Source organism: Eucalyptus grandis, chromosome 9 (genome assembly GCF_016545825.1).
Source record: "Eucalyptus grandis isolate ANBG69807.140 chromosome 9, ASM1654582v1, whole genome shotgun sequence".
Classification (NCBI taxonomy): Eukaryota; Viridiplantae; Streptophyta; class Magnoliopsida; order Myrtales; family Myrtaceae; genus Eucalyptus; species Eucalyptus grandis.
The window spans coordinates 8,043,986-8,054,465 of record NC_052620.1 but is presented as its reverse complement, the minus strand read 5'-3'; the positions used below and the strand labels follow the sequence as shown (position 1 = coordinate 8,054,465).

Genomic DNA, 10,480 nt, shown 5'->3' with positions numbered 1-10,480 from the left:
AAGGACCGTGCGTGTGGGATAATATACCTACCACAAATTCTGTTTTTATTTTCCCTCACTGGAATTATAGGAAACTTTTTTCGGTTTCTTTAATTCAAATTCACAACTGAATAAATAATAAAAGAGTCTAGAATGAATTTACACTAAAAACATTAATTCACCATTTATTAAAATATTTTATTGTTTCAATTTAACAAATTCAACTCCATTCCAATAATCCATAAAACTTGGAGAAAAAACAAGTAATTCATATTATGGACTCACATGTTAGACGTATTGGAAGAGAAAAAAACTTGAGGATGAATTGTGTATCATGGAAAATGAGACTCAAAAGAGAAGAGAAGACTAAATTTTTCTGATTTTCCCATTTATTATTTTTATTATTGTTTTTAATTTTTTTCACACATATGCATTTTGACTACTCATGTATTGAAAATTTTTAAAATTAATATTGCATGTCGGAATCACATGTTGGAAACTCGCATTTAGAAATTTCGACTCGATTGTTAGGAAAGTTGATTAGGTGTCGGATTCTCCGCCACATATTGACCGAGTGCCGGAGAGTGTTCGAGAGTGTCGGACACATGTTGGGGTGTCAAACACAAAATAAAGGCTCTAAGAGAGTGTCGATGTTTCCTAGGTAGGAATACTTCATTTTTCTTTAATACGCAAAAAAAATAAAAATAAATAAATAAATAAACACATGAAATGCTTAATCATGGTAACTATCCTACATTGAAAAGAAAAAAAAAATTATCAAAATAAGGAGCTGGGCCTTTACTTAAAACTACAATTGAAAGATTGATGTCAATTGCAGTTCAAAAAAAAAAAAAGATTGATGTCAATTTTGTCTTTTTAGTGTAAATGGAAGTAGAATTAGTCATTTAGAAGGTCGAAATAGCACCGTCCAAGGAATATTCATCTTGTTCTGAAGATGAGGAAAGGATCGTATCTTGTGCTGAAAATGAGGAAAAGATCAAGATCATATCTTGAAAGGAGAATATTGTATCTTATTGTATCTTTGACTTGTTCAACAGTTCTGCTTTTTATCCTGTAAAATAAGATGTGTATGTTTAATGTAGATGGATGAATGGCCTAACTTTATTCACTTTCACATGTCGTGTTCCATATTCTCCCAGAGTTCTTCTCTTTCTTTTCGTTTGGTCATCAAATAGAAATATTTCTCTCGCACGTCTCCTATAAAATAAGAGCATATTTTTAATGTACAATGATGAATAGCCCAACTTTTATGAGCCAAAAATTCCAGTCCACATTGACTAAGAAGTCATGTCACCTACCGCACGATTGTCAATTGTGAACCCATTCAGAGCATATTCCATATGCGATATAGATTGTGGGGGCCAAGTTCATCTGGACCACTAAAATTTGTTAGGAGACCTATATAATTAATGATTGAGATAAATTCTGTCTACGTGATCTGTATAACATGCAACATTTATGCATATTAGCATATATCAGTTGTCTTTCTTCATAATTCGTTTTAGTGTGCATACTCAATTTCCGGCAATGGCCTGTCATCAGTTTCACCAACACATGCACATTAGAGAACAATAAGAAATCGTTATTTTCGTCCATTGGAACAATGAAAATATTTGAAACATAGATGATGTGTTTGTCATGTGCGTGTTTATTATGTTGGATGTTGAATGATATAACGAGAAATATAGGCAAATGCAAATCTTAAAAAGGAAGAAAGAATAATCTTTTTTCTAAAAGGAAATAGACTCCAAATCAGTTCCTCGTTGGTCTGAAAACTAGAAACTTTGCCAAAAGAAAAAGGTGAATATCACATGGGCCTTGATCCACTACGAAAGCTTTAATCCTAACACTACGGAAGTTTCGCTGAAAAGGAAATTAAGATAGCTTTGGCGTTGTCCGATGTTTACTTTCATGGCTCATTGCCAACATCTAACATTTTCTAGCCCCCCAAGTTCCATATTTAAGAGGAAGAGCTCATAAAGCATTCATGGACTCATCCCAAATGGTCACTACTTGAAGATAAGAGGCGATGAAATGAATCTATTAGGCTTATTCAAAATTAGCGTCACGATAAGATCTTGGTTCATGAAATGAATGAATGGAATATCTGTACAGATTCATAGACAAATACCCACTTTAATTTACACAGCTTTGATCACGGGAGCAAAATCGAAAAGAAAAATAAAAGGATCACATCAAAATCTTAAACTGCTGCCCCCGAGTCATGACAAAAATATTTCAGGGTCCCATATTACCGAAGTGGTGCTTCTTTTTATGCCAAAAAGTATATTTTAAAAATATGATGTCATGATCACTCACGGGTCTTGTAAGGCACGACTTAGAAATTTTGAGTCTCCTTTTCGTGGTGAAGGCACGACTTAGAAATTTTGGGTCTCCTTTTGGTGGTTAGTGATCAGAGAAAAGGACTTTGAAAATATATTTAAGCCCTCCTTTTTTTGTGAATGAAAAAGAAAAAGAAAAAGAACATATATATATATATATATATATATATATATATATATATCATCTTTCCTTAAGGGAAATATTTTTCTGGCCACTATAAATGGAAGTTCTTACCTACATGTTTAAACAACAATGACATCGTATGTCTACAATAGCTTTGTGCCTACACTCTTGTGTGCACTCTTTTAAAAATATGATGTCTTGATCACTCACGGGTCTTGTAAGGCACGACTTAGAAATTTTGAGTCTCCTTTTGGTGGTGAAGGCACGACTTAGAAATTTTGGGTCTCCTTTTGATGGTTAGTGATCAGAGAAAAGGACTTTGAAAATATATTTAAGCCCTCCTTTTTTGTGAATGAAATATATATATATATATATATATATTTATATCATCTTCCTTAAGGGAAATATTTTTCTGGCCACTATAAATGGAAGTTCTTACCTACATGTTTAAACAACAATGACATCATTTGTCTACAGTAGCTTTGTGCCTACACTCTTGTGTGCACTCTTTGTCATTCAAGCCTTGAGATTCAGTCATTCCAAAACCTTAACAAATGTAAGCTGCCTTGGCATTGAGAGAGAAGCTCTTTTGAAGTTGAAGCAGGATCTCATTGATCCTTCGAGACGTCTAAAGTCGTGGACTGGTGAGAGTTGTTGCAAGTGGGAAGGAGTTGAATGCAGCGAGAAGACTGGCCATGTCTTGAAGCTCGATCTTCATAACCCTTGTGATGGCCTAGAGAACTGCAACCTAGGAGGTGAGATACATCCTGCTCTAAACAAGCTGAAGTATTTGAAGTATTTAGACCTTAGTTTCAACAATTTCACAATCCAGAAAACCCAAGAGTCCTTTACTTCTCTTCAGAAGCTAGAGTATTTCAACCTCTCATTTGCAGGCTATGGACATATTTCCAATCAACTTAGTAACCTTTCCAACTTAAGGTACTTGGATCTTAGTGGTTGGATTTGGTCGAAGCCTTCCTTAGGAACAGAGAACCTCCGATGGCTATCGACATTTTCTTACCTAAAGTACTTGGACCTGTCATATGTCCCCCTTCTCAACCCCAAAGGATGGTTAGCTCCTATAAACATGCTTTCCTCCTTGGAGTTTTTAATATTGAGTGGATGCGAGTTGGAAGATGCTTCTGCCTCTCTGCTTGTCAATTTTACTTCTCTTAAATTCCTCGATTTGAGTCAAAACTCCATGAATTCATCTATTCCTCCTTGGTATCAAAACTTTAGCAAACTTGAACATCTTGATTTAAGTGATAATGATCTCCAAGGCATATTCCCCACTATCATCCTTGAAAATAGTGGATGGCTTAAATTCCTTGATGTCTCTACAAATAGGATGGAAGGTGAACTGTTGAAAAACTTGAGCAGTTTTTGCAATCTGCAAGTGCTAAGCTTGCGTTCTAACAAATTTAGTGGGAGGATTTTCAATGCCCAAGATGGTACTTTGAATTGTGAACGAAGTAACCTAAAGACTGTTGATGTTAATGACAATAGTTTCAGTGGTCACCTGTCCAATCAATTTGGGAATTTCAAAGATCTCATATTCCTTGATCTTTCACAAAACTCGATTTCTGGTCCTATTCCTGCTGCTATGGGCCAACTGTCATCTCTGAGAATGTTGAACCTCTCTTTCAACAATTTGAGTGGGAAGATTCCAGAAAATATTGGGTTATTATCCAATCTAGAGGTGATGGATATTGGTAATAATCAATTTGATGGAATTGTTAGCCAAATTCACTTTGCAAATCTCACTAGTTTGATTGTGTTGAAAATTTATTCAACAGGGCTTGTCATAAATATTAGTGCTTCGTGGGTTCCTCCATTCCAAATTCAAGAGATTCTCATGTCGAGTTGTAAAGTGGGACCAAAATTCCCAAACTGGCTTCGAACGCAGAAAAAAGTTTCAGCATTAGACATGTCAAATGCTAGCATCTCAGATGAAGTTCCCCATTGGCTATCTGATGTTCTATTGAGCATTGAACAGTTGGATCTCTCAGATAATATGCTCAGAGGCAACATTTCCCGAATTATTGGGAAAAAGATGCCACTATTAACACAAGTGTCACTTTTTGGAAATAATCTCAGTGGTGAAATTCCAAATTCATTATGCATGTCAGATGAATTGTCTTTTTTGGATCTCTCTAAGAACCAACTATCAGGGAGACTTCCGCGATGTTGGAGGGAGTCACAAGCTTTTTTGGAATGGATTTCATTGGGAGACAACAAGTTATATGGTCAACTTCCAAGGTCGCTATGCCATTTAAAGCAATTAAAAGTTCTAGGGCTACATGAAAATGGCTTGGACGGAGTGCTTCCGAAATGTTTACTAAAGCTTGATTTGGTAATCCTTGATCTTGGTGACAATCAATTCACTGGTAAAATACCTCTGTTTGGCAACCCTAAATCATTTGAGATAATTGATCTTGGGAGAAATCACTTAACTGGTAACATTCCTTTGCAGTTGTGTCATCTTGCTAATCTCCAATACTTAAGCTTAAAGCATAACCACTTTTCTGGAGGCATTCCTTGTTGTTTCAACAACTTCTCGCGAATGTGGGCAAATTCCACATTGTATTTCAGATCCATGGGGAGGTTTCTCACTATGGTTGATACAGAAGGAACAAGCATTGAATTCACTGGCACAATCCCATATTTATTTTCTATTGACCTCTCAAGCAATGCATTAGATGGACAAATACCAAAAGGGTTAATGATGCTTACTCGACTTCAAAATTTGAACCTCTCTCAAAATAAGCTGGTTGGAGAAATTCCTTCAGATATTGGCAACTTGAAAGATTTACAATCACTTGATTTATCCAATAACAAGCTATCTGGTGAAATTCCTCCTAGTATATCCAATTTAGACTTTTTAAGTCATTTGGATCTTTCCTACAACAATTTATCTGGTCCTATTCCATTAGGCAATCGTCTGGGCACTCTAGACGATCAATCTATTTATCGCGGTAATGATGGACTCTGCGGACATCCTCTTTTGAAAGTTTGTCCTGGAGATGAGCTTGATGTGGGTAGAGGAGATGATCACAAATTGAGCGAAGATAAGGCTAACGAAGATGGCTCCATTATTGTTTGGTTTTACTCAGGAATGGGACCAGGTTTCGTTGTGGCATTTATGGGATTTTGCACCATATTACATTTTAAAAAATCTTGGAGTATCTCCTATTTTCGGGTAGTGGATAGAATTATTGAAAAATTGTCAATTGTGAAGATGATTACCATGCTTTGGTTCAAGAGAGCTTTCCAATTCCAACTACGAAAATAATTATTTATTTAGTAAGTGAGATCTCTCTCTCTCTCTCCATATTTTCTTTTCCTCAAACTCATATATTTTGTTGATAGACGTTTCTATATAATTTTAGCACTTGTACTTACATTTGGCAGTCACAGGTAACACTTCCTTGATTAAAAGCGCATATTGGCTTACCCAATATTGGACACATGCGCCACTGCAACTGGTGTGAAGCTGATAGTTCCTTTCTTCGTGATGGAAGATTGCTATTGAAGCTTCAAGTAATAAAGAAGTCGTGATCATAATTCTCCGACGTTTTTCACTTGCTTTCTCCATTTGGATATCAAACAATTCTCTTGCTTTTGTCCTATAAAATAAGAAGTATGTGTCAATGTTAAACAAGTTTACTATGTGAGCCAAAATTGGATGAGTCTACTGTTCCCAAGGGTAAAATTACATTGTTTTAAGCTGAAAACTTGTGAAAAGCGCGGATAACTATCAACACACGTTAGTAACAAAACTTCAGCCAACAATTTTTTTAATCGATAACACATTGGTAAGTTATCAAAACATTTTTACGAAAGAATAAACAATTACTAGGTTGTCTTAAATTATCAACTATTTCAATGATTTATCAACATTTACTATTATAGAAAATTACCAACTCTTATTTGCATGAATTACCAATGTTTAGTGTAAACTAATTCATCATCCACAATGCACAGATGCTTGCCCAATAGAATGGGGTTAGATAAACTATCCAAATGACTTAGAAAGTCTAAATTGGATATGTTAGGTAAATTTCACTTGAAAGGTGACTTCAATGTTGTTTGGTTCGACTCAACATAGGGATCGGGTTCTGTGGAAGGACTATTGGGATTATCTAGCATTTTGCAATTTGATATGTCTTGGCTGGTGTTTTACTTTTGGATAGTAAATAGAGGCATCAAAAGGTTGTCGATCTCAAAAATACTTTATTGGGATTTGCTTTCAAAAACAAGAATACGTGCATAGGTGAATTTGAATCAAAATAATTCGTAGTTGAAGTAAAAATACCCATACACATATTTCTAAAATAGTGTTCGTGCATTTTAATAAAAAGCACATAGAAATGAGAAGGAGGCTAATCACATTACCCTTATTCCGTGCTTAAAAAGTTTGGTTATGACATTCTTTTGATTCTAACCACAATCGTTTGATGTCCTTGTAGCATTAGTTTTGATGTTCTTCAGATTCTGACTACGAACATTTGATCTTCTTGTAACGTTGGTTATGACATTCTTCTAATCTGGTTAAGATCTAGATGGCAAATGCTTGGTGTCCTCATAGCATTGGTTCTGACGTTCTATAGATTTTGACTACGAATGTCCGATCTCTTATGGCACTAGTTTTTACGTACTCCGATTCTAATGTTCTTCAATTCTAGCCCCACAAATTTCGAGCTTCTGGTTCAAACGCACCACCAAATCGCATTGAACGAAAGAGAGAAACTTGAGATAAATCACCACAATAATTATGCTAGCAGTTGCTCTCATGTGTGACTATTTGATTTATCTCTATCATCACTCAACCAACTCTTAATCCTCTCTCAATCGCCCATTCTTATAATCAGTCATCTATCACATTTATTTAATTAAATTTGAGTCATGAACTCAAAAATCATTTCAGAGCATTAATTCGGCTGTAACGTGTGAGCTCGCTTCATACTTTGAATCTGGATGTAAGTTCTAAAACCGTGTCAGAGCATTAATTCAAGCATTAATTCTATAACCATTATAGAGTATTATTCCATGCATTAATTTGTAACCATTACAAGACCTTATTTTGGGCATTAACTTTGTAATCGTTACAAAACTTTAATTTAACTGTTAAATTTGAAACCGTTAAAAAACATTAATTTAGTCATTTGAATTTAAAACAGTTTCATATCATTGAATTGCTCATTGATCTTGAAACCGTTTCAAATCATTAATGTGACAATCTTTAATTTAGCCTTTAACTTTGAAACAATTTTAGAACATTAATTTGGCTATTAATTCTGAACTTATTTCTGATCGTTAGTGATGCCATTGATTATGAACTCACTTCAAATCATTAATGTGGCAATTGATTCTAAACTCACCTCAGATCATTATCGCGGCTTTTGAATTTGAACTCGTTTTAGATTATTAATTCGGTCGTTGAATCTGAACTTGCTTCAATTCTTTTATTCAGCTGTAAAGTTTGAAACCCATTTCAAATATTTGATTTGGCCATAAAGTCTTAAACTGTTTTAGAACTTAGATTTTTAGCCCAACTTAATCTGATTGTCTCATTTGTAAACACATTCGCAATATTGTCTCTCCCGTTCAAACATCATTCTGTATTAGTTATGGAGGTGACATCCTTAGGATCATCACTAAACTGGTAGTAGGACTTATACTAACACATTAGCACAACTAAGAGAACCAATTGTCCGGATCAATCTTCCATTCCTACAAACAACGAGTGACATTTAACAATATGTCATGGCTACCTAGATAATATAAATATTTCAAGAAAATAATGAGCATGTTAGCTTTGACAACCATGCAATTCAATCATTCTGTCTCACTATGTCCCAATCAAAGGCCATGGAATTGTTTGTCAAACCACAAATTCAATTATATTCCAAATCTAACTAACATGTACTTATTCGAGACATGAACTATTCATTTTTGGTTACAACCCCAGCTAAGGATTTCAATACAATGTCACAATATGATTGCATAGGACATCAATATTCAGTCTTCTATATCTACATATATATATATATATATAACATATTCCATATTGTGCATGCATGTGCCTTCATACGTGAACAAATTGTGACCATCAAGTATAGAGATGGTTCAATGAAGCATCAATGCGTATACTCGTGAACCACAACCATCCACCATACAAGTCGGCATCGTGCCTCAAATCTAAGGATTTTACATAAGACCAAAGCACGGACAATTAGTCATGAACCACACTTAAAGCTTCCTTGTCACTAATCGTTCTATAAATATCATGTTCGGTGAACTTTTCCGAGATCAACACCTATGTTTTAGCTCGGATATCAAAATACTCAATTACTTGTGACTCATCATCCATTGAGGTATCCAATACTCAATGTTGAAGCTTAAGAACACACCGTTCTCAGCAGGATCATTAATATTCTTTTAATGATTCATCCTTCAGGAATCAATTAAAGATTCAATTTAACTATAAACTTGTCACACCTTCTTAATACCTTAAAAATATGTTCAGTTCCAACTAATTTTATGGATTCATTTATATAAATGGGACGGTGAACAAATATTTCTTAGCCATTAAATAAATAATGCAACTTAAATTCTTCACATGTAACTATTACATGGTTGCTTTAGGGCATATAGCTAACATAATTACTATCCTTTTGTTCGAGCAAATTTTTTTACTTTGACTATGCAAATAGTAGCTTATTTAGTAAGTAAATTCTTTTCCCACAAAAAGAAAAAAAAAAACTGTTGAAAAATAAATTACCAATCACTTAATTTTTTGGTAACTTGTTAGTAACTTCCTAACACTTTCGGTGAAGTTACTAACTTTTATTTGACTTTCTTGCCAATGACGGGAATTACTAACTTTTAATTGACTTTATTAATTTTAATTTGTGTAACTTACCAATTTTTTCAGATTAAATAACCAATTTGTGGGATAACCAACTCTAATTTAAGCCTAGAAAAAAAAAAACTAATTTGAGCTACTTACAAACGCGTATTAGTCTATTTCTTTTGATTCATCAACTTTTGTTATCAATTAATTTACTAACTTTTATTTGTCTTTCTTACGGTGCCTTAAATTTGTAACTCTTATATGAATGTAGCAATCTACCTTTGTATATCTAACCAATGCCAGATCATACATGACTCATCACCACACCTTTGGAGTTAAGTCTCCCTCGAATCGTCCTCCGTCGCTAACCTACCATTGACTTTTGCAAAGTCTTAGAACAAGTATTGCATGGACTTAGTCTACTAAATCAAGCCAATACAGGCAGGAACTTGTGTGACAATATACGAGTTTTCAAGCAGTTTCAAAGAATTATTTTTCTGAAAATTGCCCGCACTGCACCAACGCTAGCCCCCTCCTCTCGTCATCAAGCTGCTGCACACTAGAGTGGATGAGGCAGCGGCAAGCCTGATATCTTGGGGAACGAACCGAGCTTCGATTAAGGCCTAAGATCTCTGCTGGCGGGGGTTGTGGTGAGGCTGCGGGCCTACCGCGTGTGACCTTTGGCCAAATCTAGCAAGGGACAGTCTTGCCTAGGGCCCACGAGTGCAGCCCTCGCCAGATCGGCCATGACACCTTTAGCCAAATCTGGTGAGGATTGCTGGCCCTCCTTAGCCCAAAATTGGAAAAAAGAAAATAAAATAAGGAAGAAATTTAAAAAAAAAAAAATTGCAAAAATTGTCCACTTTTGTACTTGCCAGCCATCCTATAGGTACTGATTGGACCACTATATTAGCGACTTTTGGTTAAAATTAATCGAAATGACTAAATTGATAAATTATCAATATGTTTAAAACTAAATTAACAAATCATCAATATATTTAAAACTAAATTAACAAATTATCAGAAGATTTAAAATTAAATTAGCACAACTAAAATGTTTAGGATTGAATTAATAATTATCAAAATATTATGACTAAATTGACAAAAATATAATATATTTAAAGTTTTTCTGATAATTTTTCCAATGACTGAGCATGT

General features: G+C 34.6%; 1 protein-coding gene across 3 annotated transcripts; it reads left to right on the top strand.

The window, feature by feature from the left end:
- The first annotated feature begins 2,899 nt into the window (after positions 1-2,899).
- On the top strand, positions 2,900-6,250 carry LOC104420216 (receptor-like protein EIX1). 3 transcript variants are annotated; one of them, XM_039301655.1, is made up of 3 exons: positions 2,900-3,221; positions 4,263-5,769; positions 5,884-6,250. In XM_039301655.1, the coding sequence occupies exons 1-2, from the start codon at positions 2,924-2,926 to the stop codon at positions 5,756-5,758; spliced, it is 1,794 nt and encodes a 597-aa protein (XP_039157589.1). In that variant the 5' UTR covers positions 2,900-2,923; the 3' UTR covers positions 5,759-5,769; positions 5,884-6,250. The 3 variants fall into 3 exon arrangements, with proteins under 3 accessions (XP_039157589.1, XP_018717807.2, XP_039157588.1); XM_018862262.2 differs by having other exon boundaries at positions 2,900-5,769; XM_039301654.1 differs by lacking the exon at positions 5,884-6,250 and having other exon boundaries at positions 2,900-4,853; positions 4,940-5,083.
- The last annotated feature ends 4,230 nt before the right edge of the window (positions 6,251-10,480 follow it).

Coding starts and splice junctions, on each gene's coding strand:
- LOC104420216 (XM_018862262.2), top strand. CDS start 2,924: ATGACATCATTTGTCTACAGTAGCTTTGTGCCTACACTCTTGTGTGCA.